Below are 22,163 nucleotides of genomic sequence, written 5' to 3' on the forward strand. Positions count from 1 at the left end.
GCCCCACCTGGAGGCTGGCATCCCTACTATGTTGTCTGCAGATCAGTTGTAATTCCTAGTGATCTCCATGCACCACCTGGGGACTGGCCACCCTACTTCAGCCCCAAGCCCTCCTGGCCGGCAACCCACTGCTTGGCCCTTCAGTTCCCGCCGGCCCAGCCGCTTTGGTGTAGTGAGAGAGCCAGTTTGGTGTAGTGGTTGAGTGCGTGGACTCTAATCTAGGAGAGCCGGGTTTGGTTCCCCACTCCTCCGCTTGCACCTGCTGAAGTGACCTCGGGCAAGCCACAGTTCTGTCCAAAGTTCCCTCTAAGCTGTGGAGTCTTGTGAGCAAAACTTCTACTTTGTGAGCTACTGGCTTTAAAGTTGTGAGCAAGCGATTTAGATACTGGGTAAATTCGTTTGCTCTGGAGCCCTCCTTCCTGAGTGGAAACAAAAATGTGTGAGCCAGAGGCTAAAAAACTGTGAGCTAGCTCACACTAACTCAGCTTAGAGGGAACACTGGTTCTGTCAGAGGTGTTCTTGAAAAGGAGCAGTTTCTGTCAAGAGCTCTCTCAGCCCCACCTGCCTCACGGGGTGTCTGTTGTGGGGAAGGGAAGGGAAAGGAGTTTGTGAGCCGCTCTGAGACGCCTTCGGGTAGTGAAGGGCGGGGTGTAAATCCAATCTCTTCTTCTTCTCTCTTTCTGCGCCTGCCCAAGAGCACATCCCGACGGCGCTCGGCCCATGGCTCCTGCCCCACGCAGGCGGCCCCAGGGGAAGCCCCAGGGGAAGGGCACAATGGTGGCGGTCGGGGAGCTCCCCTCACCCCGTTGGGTGGGTGGGAGGGAGGGAGGGAGGGCAGGCAAGAAGGCCGCCACCTCGGCCGGAAGCCCTCCCCTCCCTGAGCCCGCCCCCGTTCCTAGTCCACGCCTCCCCCCGCCGCGTGCCGGCCTCCTTGGGCGGAGTGTGGCGGAGATCCGCCGGCCGGGCTGCCATGGCGGAGCCGGCCGAGGAGGCGCTGGACGCCCTGGCGGGGCGGCTAACCCAGGCCGCGGCGCCCTCGGGTTGCCTGGCGACGGTGCGGCAGCTGACTGGCCTCTTCCGGGAGGCGCGTCACAGGTAGGGCTGCCGCGGCGGCGCCACGTGAGGACGCCGAGACGCGTGTCTTCGGCCTACGCCGAAGCGGGAAAGGAGGCAGTGGGCAGAGCGGCGGTTCCCCGGCCTCTCCTCCCCACCTCCCCATGCAGGCCCTGGAGGACCGCGAAGGAGCCTGGGGGTAGTTAGGGACACGCCAGTGGGGAGGGATGGGGATGCCTGTCAGGCTGGCTGTCACCTTGGACAATAAAGTGGAAGCAAAATGGAACTCCGTGCAAAGTTTCTTCAAAACAGATATTAGAACTTTTCAAGCAAATTCTGCTTACTTTAATGATACTGCTCTTACAGCCAATTCGGCTTGGAACAGTAAGCAAATTCTACAATAGTTCCACAAAAAGCGACGTGGTTTGGAATAGCAGCTCACAATTTACGATCAACAGTCGGTACATAGAGCATTTCAGCGTGAAAAGTCCTAATTACAAAATTCCAAAAAGACTCCAGGTGGCGAGCGCACTATTCCAGAGTGTCCATGAGTTTCCTTGCTCTTCGTCAAGACCACTTGAATTGACTGTTGATCATATACTGTGAGCTGCTATTCCAAATAATTGTACTTTTTGTGGAGCTATTGTAGAATTTGCTTCAAAAGCTCTCATATATATTTTGAAGAAGTTCTGCACAGTGTTCGTTTTGCTGAGTTATAACAATTCACTGTGATCCCTTTATTTATTGCTAATAAAGTGGAAGCGGCAAACTCTGGTTCCAACAAACTTTTCCTTGTGGCTTGCATCTATTCCTGCGCTCCCCGTAGACAAGGAGCATAGTTTAGCCTGGTGGCAGCCGAAGCAGCAAGAGGCCACCCCACTGGATCTCCCAGGTTTTGCCTGAAAAGCTTGCTTGCTCATTCATTCATACATTAGATTTGTGAATCGCCTAGTCCCTGAGTACACAGGGCTCTGGGCAATGTACAACAAAGTTAAAAACATCAATGTAACATTGTTAAAATCAGTAATTAATTTATTCCAGCATTATTAATAATCACAAGATGGTGTCATTGATGGAATCCCAAACCCCATTCTGCTCTGTGTTGCTGGCTCGCAGGCAGGGTGAGGAGGAGGCTGAAGCGAGATGGTGGAGGAAAAGAGGAAACTGTTGCTGTCCTCAACCAAAGTACAGGCACTGGCAGAACATCTCTGCTTTACAGGCCCTGCGGAATTGCATTAAGTCCCGCAGGGCCCTGGTGGTATTTAGGCAGAGAGTTCCACCAGGTTGGAGCCAGGGCTAAAAAGCCCTGGCCCTGGTCGAGGACAGCCGGATCTCTTTGGGGCCAGGGATCACCAGTAGATTGTTGTCAGCAGAGCGTAGCAATCTCCCGGGGATGTACCAGATGAGGCGGTCCCAAAGATATGCAGGTCCCAGACCTTGAATGAGGGGTGAGACCAGGAAGGAGCAGGACCTTCTTTACTCCTCACCTCTTGAAGCAAACAGTAGCTGCTCTTGGTCTTGCTGACTGTTCCATGATCCTCAGTGGGCCCAGGAGGCACAAGTGGTGCTTGGGCATGCTCTTCTGAGTTCTGTTCTCCAGTGTGGCACCTGCCCCATGTTCTAGAAAAGCAAGCAAGCCTGGTAGGTCTTGTGGCAGGTGGTTCTCACCTTGAAACAGCTGTCACAGCAGGGGCTGGAGGATGAGTAAAGTACAGAATACTTCTGTCATACTTTTTTTTTTGCTGTCAAGACTCATGACAACCCCATAGGGGTTCTCAAGGCAAGAGATGGTTTGCCATTGCCTGCCTCTGTGGAGCGACCCTGGTATTCCTTGGTGGTCTCCCAGCCAAATACCGACTGACGCTGACCATGCACACTTTCTTAGATCTGACAAGATCAGGCATAGATAGAAGTATGTATTCTTTTTTTTTTTTTAATATCCAGAATATATAGGTACACTACTCTAATGGTAATCCAACTACAGAACAAAGTTTGAGTCCAGTGGCTCCATTCAGAACAACAAAGTTTTATTCAAGGTCTAAGCTTTTGTGTGCATGCACACTTGAGATATGGAAGTGCATGCACATTAAAGTTTATACCCAGAATAAAACTTTGTTGGTCTTAAAGGTGCCACTGGATTCAAACTTTGTTCTGCTGGTTCAGACTAACACACCTACCCACCTGAATCCAATCCAGCTACAGTAATTTTAATTTTCACTTTTGTTTTGAATGGTTGCAACTCATCAGTAAAAATTGGCTGAGTGGACTGATTTTTTCCTAAAATTATAACATCCAGTGGCACCTTTAATTACAACAAAGTTTTATTCAAGGTATAAGCTTTTATGTGCAGGCACACTTCATCAGATACAATGAAATGGAAATTACCAGTCCATTCATTAACATACAACATAATGAAGTTTAACAGATTTAAGGACCAAACACATATAACAAGCTTAGTTTGTATTATTACAATTTGTTTGGGCTTAATTCCGGGGGGAAACATAGTGAAGGAAATAAATATGTCAACATTGGAGACCATTGGGCTGTCCATAATGCTTCAACTATGACCATAAATTTGGGAAATGCCGATAATGAGTATCACATTTCTTATGTAAATTATAGCACTAGATCTTGGAGAAGAGAAGAGATTGGATTTATACCCCACCCTTCACTACCCAAGGGAGTCTCAGAGCGGCTTACAAACTCCTTTCCCTTCCCCTCCCCACAACAGACCCCCTGTGAGGTAGGTGGGGCTGAGAGAGCTCTGACAGAAACTGCTCTTTTTCAAGGACAGCTCTTATCAGAACTCTGGCTTGCCCAAGGTCATTCAGCAGGTGCAAGTGGAGGAGTGGGGAATCAAACCCGGTTCTCCCAGATTAGAGTCTGCACACTTAACCACTACACCAAACTGCAAAAAACACCTATATTTATCGAAAAGAGCAAGAGTCCAGTAGCACCTTAAAGACTAACAACATTTGTAGTAGGGTATGAGCTTTCGTGAGTCACTGCTCACTTCTTCAGGTAGCTCACTTCTTCAGAAAGCTCCTACCCTGCTCCCAATTTTGTTACTCCTTAAGGTGCTACTGAACTATCTTGATCTATCTCCTAAATCTATAAACTGCCTTCACCCTTTCTAAGAACTTGGGCCCTTTCACAGCCTGAGAAAATGCTTGCATTAGTGGAGATACCTACATGTTTCAAAGCCCATATAATCTTTCCTCTTCTGCCTAGGTCAATACAGCTTGGATTTTAAAAAAATTATTGTAACAAAGACCTGTGCCTGGTACAAACAACATTATCCTCCTTTTATGTGGATGTTTTATCCCTGTGTGGGTAATACTATTTATTTAATGTACATTTTGTCTTTCATTTCAGAGAAAACGCAACAGAGCACGTGTTCCAAAATCTCCTGCAAATTTTGACGAAAGCAACCAGTGAAGTTGATATGGCCTGCAAGGATGTCAGTGCACTGGCTCATCTGGGTGACTGTTTCCTGCTGCTCTCGGAAAGCTTCCGATGCCTACGGAATGCCTGTGTTCAGTGTGCCAATAATCAGAACATTATGAGGTATGGTAGTGGGCATGGCTCAAGAAGGTTGCTTATTGCTTTCGGTATAGTCTGCTTATTTGTTTGCTCATTTAAAACATTTTTCTGCTGCCTTTCCACCCTGATAGGGCCCCCGAGGCAGCAGACATCAAACATTAAAACATTTCAACATTAAAAACATGTATATCCAGTAAAAAAACAGACATAAGCCCAAAAACCAGAGAGGAGGCCAATAATAGTTATTGGGGGTATGTGAAACGGAACAAAAAAAATCTGAACCTGTTGGCGGAAGACAACAGGAGATGGAGGCAGACAAATCTCCCTGGGGAAGGAGTCCCAAAGTTTTGGTGCCACAACCAAGAAGGCCCTGGGAAGGCCCTGACCTGGGAAGCCCAGACTAGCCCAGTCTCATCACATCGGCACCCCGGGACCATCCAGTCCTGCCACTGCTAATGCAGAGGCCAATTTGAAATAGATGCAAGAGATTTTATCCACAGAGTGCTTATCAAAATTATTGCAGCAGTCCTGCTATTCCATTTTTATTTTAATAAAGATTTTATTAACTCTCCTAAAAAGGGGAGGTATTTCGCTTAAAAAGAGAAACGGGGAGGGTATATAGTGGGAGAAAGAGAAAGCTGAGTGATATCTTAACTGGTAAATTAAACTGTTAGTAATGTCCAAACATTCTTCTTAGGCTTCTTCTGTGCGTTGTCAAACATCTTTTTTCAATCCGATCACAAGTAGTTCTATGTTAGTATGTTAGTAATGTTCCTTTGAATTTCTGTTAAAAAGTCTCTTCAGGGCGCATTCAGAACTGCTTCTTTGCGTGCTGGTTACTTTTACACTTCCGATAACGGGAGGAGCTTCCTCTGTTTTCCTCTCTTTCCGGCTCTTTTCAATCGTCCTTCTGCTGCTGTTAACTCTTTCAGTTCATGTGCTATAAATCCCCTTCCTTTCATGCCATTTCGGAAGGTCTCCAGCTTTGAGAATGGTATTTCATTTCAATTTCGCTTTTATCTGCTCCCAAACTCTCCACTGGATCCTCCTCCGCAACTGTTGACTTTTATAAGCGCTTACAAGGCACTTCTCGCTGTCACAGCTCAAACTTTTCTGTTTTTCACAATCCCCCGTCAGATTCACAGCCATAAACAGTCCAAACTTTGAGCAGCCGGCTCTCACATATACGCAAACGCCCAGACGGAAGTCCCTCCCTTCTTCTCCGCTTGTCTTTGCCCAGCTCCGAGCAGTCCTGCTATTCCAGAGTTCAGTAGGCCCCTGACTACCGTGAAGATTTCCACAGGGTGTACCCTGTGCAGGTGCAACAGTGATGGAGAAATATTGTTCCTTTGCTGCCCTCACCACACCGTGGAGGAGGCTTTAAAATGAGCGCTAGCCCAATGCCTTGCTGGATTCCTCCTGACTCTTTCCACAGTGTTACTCTAGCTGTCTCTCTTGTCTTTGCATCGTCCACAGCCCCTCAGTGAACCAAGGGGCTTTCCGGGGTCTTAGACTTGAGAGAGGGTACCTAGGTGTGATCGTGTCAGTTGCCGGAGTAATTTCACCATTCCAGAGGTCAACCAGGGTGTCGACAGCAGCGGCAGGGAAATCCCCTAATGCGACCTGAGAACCAGTTGGATCCCTCAAGCTGTGGAGGTGGATCTTCTTAATTGATCCCCCACCCTTGTGGAGTTTTAGTACTCCTCTGAGCCTGTGGTTAGGAGAGGTGAGTCTAGTACTCTGTCACAGAAAAACAGAAAACAGGCCATCAGTGAGAAGGAACTGGCTATGGCTGCCCTGGTGGATTACTGCTGTATGCAAAAGGAGGATTGTATGAAGAGGAAAAGGAACCCTTTGTTCATTTATTTAATATTTATTTATTTATTTATTTATTTAGTATTTCTGCCCTGCCTCCTCTCTAAGGAGGGAGCCCACACCGGTTCACAGAAACTGCAAAAGGTAGATATTCTCCCAGTCCTCCTGTGAATGGGCTGCAGCTATTCTGACCATCCTGAGGTGCTGGTACAAGAAGCAAGATGAGTCCCTGTTTTCAGGCTATCCCAGTCCCTCCTGCTGTAGCCAAGGAGAAGCTCTACCCATTATAAACTGGCCTTTGGGGTGTACTCCAAAGAAGGCGAGGTCCATAGAGCTCAGTGAGACTCATTTCCGGTAAGGTCACTAGGGATCAGGTTGTTGGGGACTGATGAGGATAGAAGGATGTAACTCTATCTAAATTGACTCTGCTTATTGGCTCATTTACATTCAGGGTAGCAAATTATTTTATGAGGCTTACTGGCAAGGCCACTTAACTGTTTGCTTCCCAGTCCCAGTGTTGTGCCAGGGTCTGTTCCCATCTTGAGGCTATTTTTTTAAAAAAACAACAACAAGGTCAGCAGCTTGTCCAACATTTTATTTATCCCGAATGCATGCCGTTTCCATCTGGAGGAATTTTCAGAAGTGCAAATGGAATTTGATGTAGGCTTCTAATGGGTGAGCTTCCTGTGCTCCCAACAAATACCCTGTTCTACTGGAATCTTTGGCTCTCTGCTCACACCTAAATTTAACATCTAGGAATTTCCAGACTTCAAGAAACTCAGATTTTATAATCAGGATCAGCTTGGATAAACCTGTTCCAGGAAGAACCTGAAGCATGTGATTTCGGTATCATAAGAGGGTTCTGAGAGGGACAGCAGATGGTAAATCTGTGCTTGGTTGTGATGCTTGTTGAATGATGGGTGTCACCAGCATGGTGGCCATGGGCGTCATGGCTCCCACCAGCACCTTTCTTGGTGCCTTCTTAGTGCTTGTTAGGAAGTGGGCAGGGGCCAGGTGGGGCTTTTTGAGTTTTTTACATTGATGATATATAATGCTGACAGTGGCCTTATGTAAAGTGTTTTTTCCTGTGCAAATAGCTGAGTGATATTTTAAAAACGCAGCGGGATTCCTGACTAAACACAGTTGGGTTGCACAGCTAACATGTTTAATGCCCTTACGTGGAAATTCTGTTGCAGTAGAAAAGGGCAAGAGTCCAGTAGCACCTTAAAGACCTAACAAAAATTTGTGGCGGGGTAGGAGCTGTCCTTGAGTCACTACCTACCTCCATGAAAGACCATCTACCTCTAATGAATGACCATCTTGTTTAAATTTGAGCACTCTATTTGTAATATTTTTTGGTTTTTACTGTTTTTATCCTGTTTTTATGTATGGGCGTATCTTGCCCTCTTGTAAGCCGCCCTGAGCCCGTTCACGGGGAGGGTGGGGTATAAATACAAAAATGAAATAAAAATAAATAAATACAAAAAGCTAACAAGATTTATGGCAGGGCAGGAGCTTTCCTGAGTCGTGAGCAGTGACTCACGAAATCTCCTACCCTGCCACATATTTTGTTAGTCTTTTAAGGTGCTACTGGACTCCTGCTCTTTTGAACTGCTGCAGGCGGACTAACACGGCTACCCATCTGGAACTTCTGTTGAAATGATCAGGTCTTCCCAATTTTTATAATCCAGGTGAAAGTTGATAATAAGATCACTACATCAAATCCTGGTTACAAAATACATCATTTATGTTCTTATCAAAATCTGGCCAGAATCTCTTTCTTATTGTGCACATGTGTGAGGAGCCCACACCAGCCCTTCAGCACCAGGTACCATTATTACAAGTTATACTGCAGTTTGAGAACAGTTGGACTCTTGAGGGCGGGGCCAGGAGAAGAATCCCCCCCCCTTCCCATAAGTATATGTTAGATTACCTGCAAAATAAAGACAGATACTGCCAGATCAGGGTCACTTAGTTAACTCAGTATGTATATTTTGTGCGTATGCAGGAATACGTTTTAAAAGAATATGTTCATTTTAATTTTAAGAGGCATCTCACTGATGAGAGGTTCTGCCTGAAATATTGAAGAGCTGTGATCAGAGTTAAGCATAACCTCATTCCATGACATTTTGTGGTTGACACCGTCACCCGCAGCAGCGGTTTTTGTGGTTGACTCTACCACCTGCACAATTTTTTTGTGGCTGTGCCCACCACCCTCTCTCAGGATTCCAAAGGTGCCTACAGGCTCGAAAAGGTTGGGGAGCCCTGTTGTGTGACCTCAGACTCATCACTGTCTCTAATCCTAGTCTACTGCAGAGGGTTGTTGAGAGGATGCAGTGCGAGATCCCCAGTGCGATAGCCCTGAGCGCCTTAAAGGGTGACGATCACTCTCATAATACGTACTTACTTGAAAGTGCAAGTATTTAACTAATTTGTTCTGTTCTTCTGAAACGTGCGAAAAAGGTTTTCCCTTGTATTTTTTCCAAATGGAAGTGTTAGGAAACGTTGAAATAGATGCAATATTTACTTTCCTATCAAACCTAAATTTCTTCAACAGCATAAAATCTATCAGTTCTAACTTGGTACAGCTTTATACGTTAACTATTTGGCATATTTATGGAATGTATAAAGTATAAATGTGTTTGTTTTCTATGAGGAAAATTTGCAAGTTTACCTGGTACTTCAGAGAGAGCTGAAAACTACTGCAGCCTCTTCTGCCATAGAGTCTGTATGTTAATTTTTGCCATCTGAGAGGCAGAAAAACCATAAACCTTGAAAGTAGAAAGTACATTTTCTGTGGTAAGCAAAAGAAAGTGTTATTTGGACAGGAACACTTTCATACATTCACAGTAGCTAAGACTACGAACATAAGAACATAATCAGAGCCTGCAGAATCAGAGCAGTTGTCCATCTAGTCCAGAATAGGGCTTTACACAGCGGCCAGCCAGTGAGGGCATAGTGACTGAGGGCTGCTCTCAGAGCTGTTCTCTCAACAGCAGTCCTCGAAAGAGCGCTCTCAGCCCCACCTACGTCACAGGGTGTCTGTTGTTGGGAGGGGAAGGGAAAGGTGTTTGTAAGCCGCTCTGAGACTCCTTCGGGTAGTGAAGGGCGGGGTATAAATCCAATCTCTTCTTCTTCTTCTTCTTTTACCTCACAGGGTGTCTGTTGTGGGGAGTTTGTAAGCCGCTCTGAGACTCCTTTGGGTAGTGAAGGGCATTTGATCGTCTCTTTTCTCATGATGGCAGCAACAAGAATTCCAGTTCTAACATATCTGAATGTACTCTAGTCCTATTAATTTGGAAATTGCATATGTTCTAACCAGGAAGGGAGGGCATAGTGACTGAGGGCCAGTGAGGGCATAGAGACCGAGGGTGTTCCCTCCTGCTGCCTCACAGCACTGGGATTCAGAAGTTTGCTGTCTCTGTACATGGAAGCTTCCTTCGATCACAGTGGCTAATAGCCATTGGTGGACCTCTCCTCCTTGAATCTGTCCAGCCCTCTTTTAAAGCTGTCTGTGCTCATGGCCACCATTACCTCCACTGGCAGTGGATTCCATAGTTTTCTTATTTGTATAAAGAAGTGTTTCCTTCTGTTCATCCTCAGCCTATTTCCAAGCAACTTCATTAGGTACCTATTCTGCCTCTCTCGATGTCAGGGAAGCTCAGGCAATTATACTGCAGTATAGCCAGGGTTTTTTACACACTAGGCGAGGCTACCTTCTGCCCCTTCCCCCCCGGTGCACCCACCAATTTTCAAACATAAATGCATTTTAGGAAGTAATAATAATAATGATAGTAAACATGAGCAATGGCTTTGGTTATGATGTGATATGCCAGGCATATCACATCATAACCAAAGCCAAATATATATTTCCAACTGTACAGAAACACTCAAGAACACACAATCACACAGATGTTCACAAGCACGTATCCCCCCCCGTGGGGGCTTTTGGCGGGGGTGGGTGGGTGCAGTTTGGCGCCCCTAAGTGCCGGCCTGCTCTAGGCAAACGCCTAGTTCGCCTAGTAAGCAAGCTGGCCCTGAGTATAGCTTCATGCAGTGATATAGAAGAAAAGGAGATTGGATTTATACCCCACCCTTCACTCGGAGTCTCAGAGCGGCTTACAAACTCCTTTCCCTTCCCCTCCCCACAACAGACACCCTGTGAGGTAGGTGGGGCTGAGAGAGCTCTTTCCAGAACTGCTCTTTCAAGAACAGCGCTGACAGAACTATGGCTTGCCCAAGGTCATCCTGCAGCTGCACGTGGAGGAGTGGCGAATCAAACCTGGTTCTCCCAGATTAGAGTCTGCACACTTAACTACTACACCAAACTGCAAAAAAGTGTGGTTTCTCTCTTTTCGCTCTCGCTCTCTCTTAAATTAGAAGGGTTTTGTTGTTAAAACTGTCTTTTCATAACAGGAACTTGGGTCTGATTGAGGTCTCTGTCCATCTGATCCAGTTGCTTCAGAAATTGGAAACTGATTTGGAGTCATCATTGACAGGTAAGATATTGGAACAGGTGGTGCTGTTCGTGAAGGGATGGGATCACAAGTCCCAGGCTGAAGTTAGGGCTTCTCTTGCTCTAGCGCCAGTGGAATGTGCTCCCAGCTCTGTTTCCCCTCCCTCTCGTTTGGTGGTAAAAAAACTCAGTGACCTGATATAATACACAGTTTCCTTTGTTAAGGTATTTACTGGAAGTTGCATCATTCTTGTTTGGACTTCTAATGCTCACTGATCTCGATTTGTTGCCTGTTGTTTCCCCCTTCTTCATTTATACCTCTTTTTCCTTTCCTTTTATCCCCTTAGAAGCTCACTGATTCTTGAGCAGATCTTGAGCAGCAGAAGATACTTCTTCTTTTTTTGGGTGCAAGGGCTAAAAGGACTGAGACAAATTTTGCAGTTGCTAGAGTAAACTTAGGCTCCTTATCGCTGAGCAAAAGAGCCAGGGTTTCCAGAGTTAGGGGGATAGTTAGTTGAGTAAAGGCTTAATTTAGTGATCCCTTATATTCTCAAAGAACCTGCACTCAAGCAGGGCATGGAAGAATGTGTCTATCCTATTAAGGCCCCAAGGGGATTTATACCTCTACAAATAAAGACAGATGCGTCTAATGCGGGTATGTCCAACAGGTAGATCACGATCTACCAGTAGATCGCGGAGGGGTCAGAGGTAGATCACCAGCCCCACAGTTAAAGAAAGTTATAACTCAATAAAAAATAAAAAATGTTCGCAGTTCTTTCTGGATCTTCGTCTCTCTGTTTTGTTTTTGCTTATTTTGCTTACCAGTAAATGACAGAAGGTGCATTATAAATGGGGTGTGTGTGTGTGGAACCCAACTTTAGTGGGTTAAAATCTAATTTGAAACTAATTTGAAACTTTATTTTCATGGTGGTGGATCACCGGCACTTTTGGCCGGAAAAAATAGATCACTACCTGTTCGAAGTTGGACATGCCTGGTCTAATGGTTTTAAAACTGCCAACTCTTTTTTTTTTTAAACCACAGTCTCATACTGCTTTAAATAAAGGATGGCTACTGCCTTAATAAAGGTAAAGGTTTCCCTTGCTCGAAAGCCACTCGAATCCGACTCTAGGCTCATCTCCATTTCCAAGTTGAAGAGCCAGCGCTGTCCAAAGATGTTTCCGTGGTCATGTGGCTGGCATGACTAAACGCCAAGGCACATGGAACACTGTTACCTTCCCTCTGAAGCGGTACCTATTTATCTGCTTGCAATTTCTTTCTTTCGAACAGCTAGGTTGGCAGGAGCTGGGACCAGAGACGGGAGCTCACTCCGTCATGCGGCACTCGGGTCTCAAACTGCTGAACTACCAACCTTCGAGCCTGCAGTTCAGCGTCTTAAGCACTTGAGCCACCGCAGCTCCTGGCTACTGCCTTAGATGGATATAAAAGGGGATTGGACAGGTTTGTGGAGAACAGGTCTGTTGTTGGCTGTTAGCGACGACAGCTGAATGGGGCCTCCAGGTCCAAAGGCAAAAGGTCTGATTGTCAGGTGCTGGGGAGTCGTTAGCAGCAGAAGGTTGTTTATCCCTGGTCTCTGCTCATGGGCTTCACTGTGGCAACTGCCTAGTTAGAAACTAGCCTAGGGGGACAGCTGATGTGATCTAGCACAGCCTCTCCTGTGTTGAAGAGCCAGTTTGGTGTGGTGGTTAGGAGCGTGGACTCTAATCTGGGAGAGCCGGTTTTGATTCCCCACTCCTCCACATGCAGCTGCTGGTGTGACCTTGGGTCAGTCACAAGTTCTCTCGGAGCTGTTCTCTCAACAGCAGTCCTCAAAAGAGCTCTCTCAGCCCCCCCCCCACCTCACAGGGTGTCTGTTGTGGGGAGGGGAACGGAAAGGAGATTGTAAGCCGCTCTGAGACTCCTTTGGGTAGTGAAGGGCATTTGATCGTCTCTTTTCTCATGATGGCAGCAACAAGAATTCTGGTTCTAACATATCTGAATGTACTCTAGTCCTATTAATTTGGAAATTGCATATGTTCTAACCAGGAAGGGAAGAGAGTGAACCCTTGGAAAATAGAAAACCAGGAATAAATTTTATTAAGTCAGTTATCTTGATGAGGATGTGTGCGTCCTCTCTAATTTCGTCCAGCAGCATCTATTTTAAGTCCCGATTGTGGTGTTGGTAAAGTGGGTAGGAAAGTCCAGAACGTCCAACAGTTTGGAACTGGTTAAAAAAAAAAAAAGAGCGGTGTGCCTTGTGTGCCTGGCAGATGCCTCCACCACTGTGGCTGGGTTGTGGTGAGGAGTTTATTTTTAACGGCATATTAATGAATAAACCAGCAGAAAAGGAAATGCCATGCAAAGTGCCGGGTCTTAAATAACTGCTCTTAAGATTGTTTAGATTAAACTTCAATTTGTGTTCCATCTTCTGTGCAATGTGACATGACTTTTTAAGTGGAAGTGAATGCAAACCATTTCTGAAAGGCCCGGGTTTCCTTACAGTCACAGCTTTCTTACTGAGTTAACATTTACAACCCACTATCCACTCTTCAAAGCCTTTCCTGTGTAACCCCACATCTCCTTTCTGCAGATCAGATCCTGTTCCAGGCAAGGCTCCCCCCCCCCCAATCATGTAGTTTGGGTTGCTGTGTGCCTTGTCCCTGCTCTCCAGAAGCAGAAGAAGTGCGATGCCCTGCACTGCAGGATTGGTCAGCATGGCTCTGCTGAGTCGTGGGCAGCTAACGTGGGCTGGGGGAGCCTGATATCCAAAGCAGAGACCACATATTGGCACGCGTTTGAGGGGGGAATAGATATTGGTGGGGAGGAGCCCTGTTCCGTGCCTTAGTGCATCCACGCAGGACCTGTCCCACGTAATATTAAATGTGGGGGACCCCCTCCGCAGCTGTATACGCAAGTTCCCTCTGGAGTTGTCTGAATGGATTGGGGTTCGTCTGAACGGCTCAATCCAAGCTAGCCACTAGAGGGCACAAGTGTTTTAGGTAGACTTTCTCCATCTCACCCCCTCCACCGTTTCTCAAAAACCCGGTGGGGAAACAACAGGCAGAAGTAAAGCAGCCCAGCAAATGCCTGCAGGGCTGTCCAGACCACAGCAAGTGCTTCTCGTACTGAAGGAAGCATTGGGGAAAGAGACGTGTCTGTGGCAATGCCGTGCCTGCAAGAATACAGGTTTCTCCTCTGCAAGGAGAGAGCCTGCTGCTGCATTCGTCTGACGTGGGCTGTGCAGGTGCCGAGATCAAAAGTTGCCCGCTTGGTGTTCTTAGCGTACCTTCGGGGCTTTGATCGTGTGCCTCCAGTCTGCTCCAGGGGCAGTGGACTCTGTTGCCCTATCAGTACAAGGTCATAGAGGAGCACAGCCTGCTGCGGAGACCCCCCTCTCCGGCCTCACGCCCTGGAGCCAAATTTACAACCCCACTGGGATTCCCTGGCACTCTTAGGAGCCTTGGATGTCCAGCGTCATATCTTTTGGCGCGGCTGGGGAAAGTCTGACTCAACTCTTGTCGCAGGTAACGTGTAACATGGCCCTAAATCATCGACTGGAAGAAGCCGGGCTGTTCCTGCAAACACCTCGAGATGTTGGGAAGTCATCCCTGAAGAGGTCTAGAAGGTATATGGGCTGCAATCACACACACTAAATAATCCACTTTCCATCCACTTTCAGTGCACTTTCCAACTGGATTTTTACTGTGTGAACTGGCAAAATCCAGTTGGAAAGTGCATTGAAAGTGGATTACTTAGTGTGTGTGACCGCAGCTATTGTTTGCTTTTTAAGAGGGCACGTAAACGTTATTTCAGATCAGAACCAGGGAATGCAAATTTAGTTTTTAAAAAGTAGCCCTACCTATTAAAAATGGTAGCGTTTACATGTTAATAAGCTCACAAGCTCTGTGAAGTGACCCCTCCTTGTATGCACCATCATCAGGACTCTGTATGTGTCATGGGGGAAAGGCCGTCCTATGCTAAAGAATGAAGAGTGTGTGTGTGTGTTTGGGTCTACCTTCTCACCTCTCTTCCTCCAGGGGTGACAGCCAGGGGAGTTCTTTGGATGCCCAGGATGTGCCCACTAGCACAGCAGCAGCAGGGGCATTGAGCTCTGCCCATGCATTTGCCACAGTGCCGGGCAGTCCGCCTTCCTGCACTTCCCAGGATCTTTTAACATTTACAGGCAGATGAAAGTGGTAAACAAATCCTAATTGTTTCATCTTTTGCATCCCTAGCCTACAGTAGACCTCACCTGGAGTACTGTGTCCAGTTTTGGGCACCACATTTTAGGAAGGATGTTGACAAGCTCGAGCGTGTACAGAAGAGGGCAACCAGGATGGTGAGAGGGTTGGAATCCACGTCTTATGAGGAAAGGCTGAAAGAGTTGGGTATGTGTAGCCTGGGAAAGAGAAGGCTTAGAGAGGACATGATTGCAGTGTTCAAATATTTTAAGGGCTGTCATGTAGAAGATGAAGCAGATCTATTCTCTCTTGCTCCGGATTGCAAGACTAGATCTAGTGAGTGGACGTTACAAGGGTGTCGATATCGGCTAAATATCAGGAGAAACTTCCTAACTGTAAGAGTGGTTGAGCAGTGGAACAGACTGCTGGACGTTTTCAAGTGGAGGCTGGACGACCATCTTTCGGGTATGTTGTAGGGCTATCTTTCAGCTATGCTCCTGCAGAGTGCAGGGGGTTGGACTAGATGACCTGCAAGGTCCCTTCCATCTCTAACATTCTATGATTCTACAGTAGTCATTGTGAAAAACGCAGGATGCAAATATTCCCAATTAACAAACTTCAACCTGTCAGGCAATGAAATGCAATTGCAATTAAGACCTCAAGTCTGATTTTGCAATATGTGGTTAATGGAGGAGATGTGCTGTAGCAGCTCAGTGTCTTGGGGCAGCAACAAAGGAGGTCCTGCTTGTTTGTGACAGATTAGCATTGACTTGCTCTGCTGTTGGGCTTCAGGAAGCCTTTCCCTCTTTCGACGAAAACCATTTTCCTGCTGTGGAATGCATCTGAGAAGCAATCTTGAGCTCACACACTTAGGGCCTTTCTGCACTAGACCCTAAATCCTGGCTCAACCCTGTCCCTGAACTTACATTCTACACTACACGCAAGTTCACCACTGTAATTATCTCAGGGTATTCTTACAGTCTACACTACACTCGAGTTTACCCCTGTAATTATCTTGGGGTATTTTTACCATCTACACTACACTCAAGTTTACCCCTGTAATTATCCTGGGGTATTTTTACAATCTACACTACACTCAAGTTTACCCCTGTAATTATCTTGGGGTATTTTTACAGTCTATACTATACTTGAGTTTACCCCTGTAATTATCTCGGGGTATTTTTTGTTTCCACATTACAGTGAGGTCACTCTGGTTTCACCCCACACTTGCCCCGGGGTAAACGGATGCTGTTATAACCAGGGATAAATGCAAGGTATTTTATCCCGAGTTGAACTCTGATAAAACCAGGGATGAGATCCAAATGTGGAAAGGACCTTCCTTACCTTATTCTATCTTGGTACAACTTTTTGCTCTACTACCATACTGTTTTTGTTGTTGTTCTTGACTGTTCCGAACCCTTCTGTGGTGTGGTATGAAAAATATCTGTGTCATCTTGCTCACCCATCGAGGGTTCCTGGGAGCAGGCCACATCACAGTGGCTCCCATGTTGTAAATGTCATGTTTAAATCTCCCTGAGGAGTAGTCTGTACCTCTCTGGCTTCCACATGAAGCCAGCCGGGTGACTTTGGGCCAGTCACAGTTCTTTCAGAGCCCTCTCAGCCCCTAAAAACAAATCTAGCTCACCACTAGCATAACGCTAAGAGCTAGAACTTGCAGCTGCCAGACAATCTTCAGATCTCCTGGCTATTCTACACACAATGCCATACGATAATTAATTATTTCTGTACATAATCAACATTCCTTGCTTGGATGTACTGTGAAATTTAACTATTTTTGATAAAATGCCCCCAAAATAGTGAGATTAATTTTAGTTATTCCATGGAATGTTGGAAGACAAGCCTAATTCCATGAAATTAAATCCCCCAAAATTGCTGCAAGAAAGCCAGTTTGGTATTCTCACCTTCTGGGACTTATATTTTTGAACTTGGGACCTCCTTTTGGCTGCTTGGTGATCCAGTTGGTTACCTGTCTGGCAAGCAAAATTATTGTGATATTACTTTATTCAGGCTTTTTTAAAAGTTACAAAAGAAGCTGATATTCTTTGGTTTAAAAGTTAGTTATTTCCAGCACTGCTTTGTCTCTCTTTGCTTCTAAGACAGGGAGTTGGTGCCAGTACTTTTCTACCACGGTTGAAGCAAAAACTGTAATTACACTGTCAAAATAATATTTATAGTATTTTTTTGCTGGGAATAATTGCAGGAGGATGACGAATATATTATATGCATCACAATTTTATGTAAACATATGGATGAACTTTTTATGATTTGTCTTATTGATGGTGTGTTTCAGTCCCATGTTTTCCAGTCTGTAAAAAATAATACCTTTATGGCAGTTTAATGTTAGTAGTGTTATGAAATATCTAGTATAAGTAAACTGTGACTACTGCTATTTGGCAGTATTTGTGTTTTCCTTTGTATTTTCTGCTAACTGCTGTATCATAAAGCTGAATGAAACATCCAGGTTTTTCGCTCTTGGATGCCACTGGATCTGCTTGCTCTTGAAACGGTTGTTACATTAGCACGTTGGTGTATTTATGTAGGAGTTGAAAGTGATCTTTAGAGCTTGCAAGAAGTCAGCTGAGTACATTGTAAAGAGCTACCAAACCTGCAAGAATGCAAAAATGTACATGTTTGTGCAGCAGTTTGCATCTGGATGAACATCCCGGTCTCGTTTTGCTGGCAGGATGTGTCTCTTGAAGTGGAAGTGTGTTCTCATCTAAGGCCACTGTTTATAGCATTCCAAGGGCTGAGTTAGGGCTGTAAATGTTTTGGAGTTATTGTGTGGTGGGCGAAGACTATATTGCATATGGAGCTGAGAGTTGTGGGTTCAAATTTCATCTTGGCTGGAAATTTGCTGGTTGGCCTTTGTGTGGAAGTCACCGTTGGCTTTCCCTTCCCTCTGTAAATGACTGCGGTGCATGGACTGAAATCTTTTTTCACCTGCTATATCTTACCAAATGTGAGGATGGTGGTTAAGATATAGTAATATTTACCTTCAGAATGTAAATTAGCTCTTTTGTTAACCAGTATATAAAAACAGTTATTAAAGGAGCACCTTTTCTCTGCAAAGTAAATGCAGCCCTTTTGGCGAGTGATTCGTACAGCCAGCTTTCTCAATGTTTTTCAGCCTTCTGCAATTTTTCAGATTTTCTTTTCTAGACAGTTGAGCTGTTAATTTTTAAAATTGTCCCCTGCAACTCTTTTGCCACAGCTCTTAGAGTTTTCACCTGTTAGCTAAAGAGGGACAAACCAAACTCCAGGCAAACCGGGGGTGTGTGTGTTCCATTATTTATTTATTTATATTTTACATTTCTGGGTTGCCCAATTGTAAATCTGAGCGATTTACAACAGATTGAAAACATCATCATAATGTTATTAAAAACAACATAGGCAGTGTGCCACCGATGGGAAGGCTCTGTCATTAGCGGCTCCGAAGGTTGGGGCACGTGAATTAGGGCCTCCACGGTAGAACTTGACTAGAGGGCAAGCTTATAGGGATCATGCAGACTTTTAAATGCCCTTGTAACTGATTGACATATACGTAGGATCAAGAGGAGTTAAGTATGATTCTAGGTATGCCTAAACACAGTAGCACTGTGCAGAAGGTCAGAGCCATGTGCATGGAGGAGAACAGGGACCCCACACATTCACACCCATGTCCACTCAGTCAGCTGAATGGTTGCAGGAAGCTCTACGTGTGAACAGGGACATGTTCCCATCCTTCCGTGTAGACTAGGTCCCTGCAAAAGAGCAGAATTGCAGCGTTGTACAGAGGCTCGCCATCGATACTTGTGTGAACTCATAGGGTCAAAGAGTGGCCATCAGGAATGAAGTTACTGCCTTCTGTGCACCTAAAGTGTCCACACTTTTGAGCCTCTGAACAGCTTTAGTGATTTTTTTCTGTCCTCTAGTAGCTTTTGGTATAATTTTAGAGATGGCTCATTCTCAACGTATCTGAAGAGATGCACCATAGATGGCTGTAAGTAATGATAACCAATTGGTGTTCTTGGAAAGTTACGTATCTTGAAATGCTGAACCGTCTTGATTTTTGGCTGCTTGGAACCGGGGGAGGGGCATGGCTACTTGCACCTCCCTCTTGTGATCCTTCTTGGGGTGCACAAGTGTGGAGGTGGCTAGAATCATGCAGACCCCCCCCCCCTCCGTTCACAGTGGCAGAATTGCCAACCAGCTGTGGGGGGAAAGTCTGTGAATGAGCTAGAAGAAGGGGGAGGATTTGCCATTTTGTAGAAACAGAAGAAACCTTTCGTTATCCTGAAGAGAACTGGCTCACGCAGTGTAGTGCTTCACTTAATTTTATGTCGTGATCTCTTGTAGTTGAATGTGTGAACTGATTCCGTTGCCAAGCACTGAGGCTGAAAAAGTGTGAAATGACACGGAAGTTCAGTCTGTGGTGTGCATGTTTGTGAATGAGCTGTCAAAGAACAAGTTACCGTTTGGTTCTGCAGTTATCAAGCAGGGTGTGTGGGGTTTGTGTGTGAAGCAGAACTCTTATTGTTCCACTGTGGAAGATGGGGCAGCCTCTCCTGCCCCATCCTAGAATGCAATTAAGAACATAAGAGAAGCCAATGTTGGATCAGGCCAATGGCCCATCAAGTCCAACACTCTATCACACAGTGGCCAAAAATACCAGGTGCCATCAGGAGGTTCACCAGTGGGGCCAGGACACTAGGAGCCCTCCCACTGTTGGCCCCTCACTTGCCCCAGCCTGAGAGTTCCTATCTGTACCTTGTGGCTAATAGCCACTGATGGACTTCTACTCCAGATCTATATATCTAATAGCCAAGATGCCTCCTCTGTGCGGATATCTAAATCCACACATCAGGAACAGATTTCCCTGCACACTTGGGGCACTCCCCAGGTGTGCAGGAAGATCTGAAATGTAGAAAAAACTATACAGGGGATACTTAAATCCTCCCCAAAAGTAAAAACGTGTTCCCTGCACATTTGCAGAGAATGCACTGGGAACTGTGCCTCGTGGCAGTTGTGGGGGGCAGGGGAGAAGGCTTGGCGGGCCCCCTGCCTGCTGGGCTGACCTGTGGCTGCTTCCTCCTCCTCCACGTGGAGCTTCTGCTGTTTCAGTGGGGGAGCTGCAGGGAATACTCCCCCCCGCAAGTTTCGCGGGTCCCCATTTCTTGTCTTCTGTATATCTAATAGCCAAGTTGCCCCCTCCGTGTGGATATCTAAATCCGCACATCAGGGACACTTGGGGGGCAGAGAGATTTTCCTGCATACGTGGAGTAGTCTCCAGGTGTGCAGAAAAATCTAAAAAGTTGAAAAAAGTATACAGGGGATATTTAAATCCCCCCAAAAGTAAAAGAGCGTTCCCTGCGCATGCACAGGGAACGCTCTGGGAACTCGGGGGTGGCCGGTGGCTGGAAGCCGCTCAAGCCTCGCCGCAGGAGCTGGGGGTGGGGGAAGAGATTGGCGGCGCTGGAGTCGGGGGGGAGGAGATCCGCAGGCCCAGTGGCTGGAAGCCGCTCAGGCATCACCGTTGGAGCCGGGGGGGAGAGATCGGCAGCGGAGCTGGGGGGGATCAATGGGCCTGGCACCTAGAAGCCGCTCAGGCCTCGCTGCTGGAGCCGTGGGGGGGGGGAGGAGATCCGCGGCAGAGCTGGGGGGGATCGACAGGCCTCGCTACCAGAGCTGGCGGGGGGACTTACCTGTGGCCGCTTCCTCCTCAGCCGTGCGGTCCTCCTGCTTCCGCAGTAGGGAAGCTGGGGGGGATACCCCCCTGCGAGTATCGCGGGTCCCTTTTCTTGTGCTTATCTAATTCCCTCTTGAAGCTGACCATGCTTGTAGCTGCCACCCTCCTGTGGCAGTGAATTCCATGTGTTAATCAATATTTGGGTGAAGAAGTACTTCCTTTTATCTGTTCTAACCTGACTGCTCAGCAATTTCATGGAGTGCCCACGAGTTCTTGTAGTGTGAGAAAAGGAGAACAGTACTTCTTTCTCAACCTACTCTATCATCGCTGAAGATCCGAGTTGACGTTACAGATATAACCTGTATACAGATGCTACACTTTCAGCACACATTACATCATTAAACCCGTATATATGGTCGGCACAATGCAGAGTGGTTGGTATGCTTAAAAGTCTGGTTCCTTGCTTGCTGCAAGTGGTGTGAGCTATATGCATGCACACACATGCCTTGCACCACCAGTCAGCAGCTGGGTCATGTGCTCCTGTGTCAGTGAAGAGCTCAAGCATGACAAACTGGCTCCTTTGTCTCCTGGCTTGGCTTCAATTCCCCTTGATACCTGCACAGCAGTGGTCCCTAGAAGTCTTTTATGAAATTAAAAATAAGAGTTCACAGGATTGCAACTGGATGAGCAAAGCAAAATTCCTCAGTTTCACAGAAGACTGAGATGCAATAACTACTAAAACTTCGTAGTCCTTGGAATGAAGTACAGCAGGCGAAGCCCACCCAGGTTATTCTAGGAATCCACCTAGGTTTTTAATGTTGGCTACACCCTGTGAACTGGTATGCCGTATGGCCGTATGGCTATGGTGGACGGGCACCATGAATAACTCATAGTGGGTGGTCAGTCCCGTTCACTGTTTTTCTTGGTCACCGCTTACGGGTGAAGCTCAGGCTAAGGCTCAAGGCACTTTATTTCTGCTGATCTTATGCAAATCTTTGTCATACTGCTTGGTTCTGTGCTTAACAGGACCTAGTTAAGGGTGGGGTTTTTTTTGCTCGACAATTATTTAATATTAATTGAACTTAAATATAACTAAGCACCACAGAGCATCGCTTGTTAATTTCACAGTGCCAGGTATTAAATAAAAATACATTTTTTTGCCACTGAGGTTTTTGTAAAGAGCACACTGATTTCTTTATGGGGATATTGAAGTATTGGGAGCAGCTCAAGGAAACTTCAGGCAATCCAAAATGTCTCGTGTTTTAACAATAATTTTTTGCTTTAGAACCTCATTGGTAAAGAGGGTCTTGACTTGAAGTAGACATTCAGTGACTGAAACAGGCCCCCGTCCCACCAGCTTAACAAGTGATACTTTAAAGCAGTCGTGACGAACCTTTACCGAATTGGGGGAGGATGTTCTAGTCTCCAGGA

General features: G+C 46.2%; 1 protein-coding gene across 1 annotated transcript in view; it reads left to right on the top strand.

The window, feature by feature from the left end:
• Positions 1-918: 918 nt before the first annotated feature.
• ATXN10 (ataxin 10) overlaps positions 919-22,163 on the top strand; it is a 103,382-nt gene continuing 82,137 nt past the window's right edge. The window contains exons 1-3 of the mRNA XM_015405450.1: positions 919-1,095; positions 4,429-4,620; positions 10,828-10,910. Of these exons, the coding sequence (XP_015260936.1) occupies positions 971-1,095; positions 4,429-4,620; positions 10,828-10,910 (400 nt within the window). The 5' untranslated portion in view covers positions 919-970. The remainder of the gene's footprint in view (positions 1,096-4,428; positions 4,621-10,827; positions 10,911-22,163) is intronic.

Source organism: Gekko japonicus, unplaced genomic scaffold (assembly GCF_001447785.1).
Source record: "Gekko japonicus isolate JY-2015 unplaced genomic scaffold, Gekko_japonicus_V1.1 scaffold1628, whole genome shotgun sequence".
NCBI lineage: Eukaryota > Metazoa > Chordata > Lepidosauria > Squamata > Gekkonidae > Gekko > Gekko japonicus.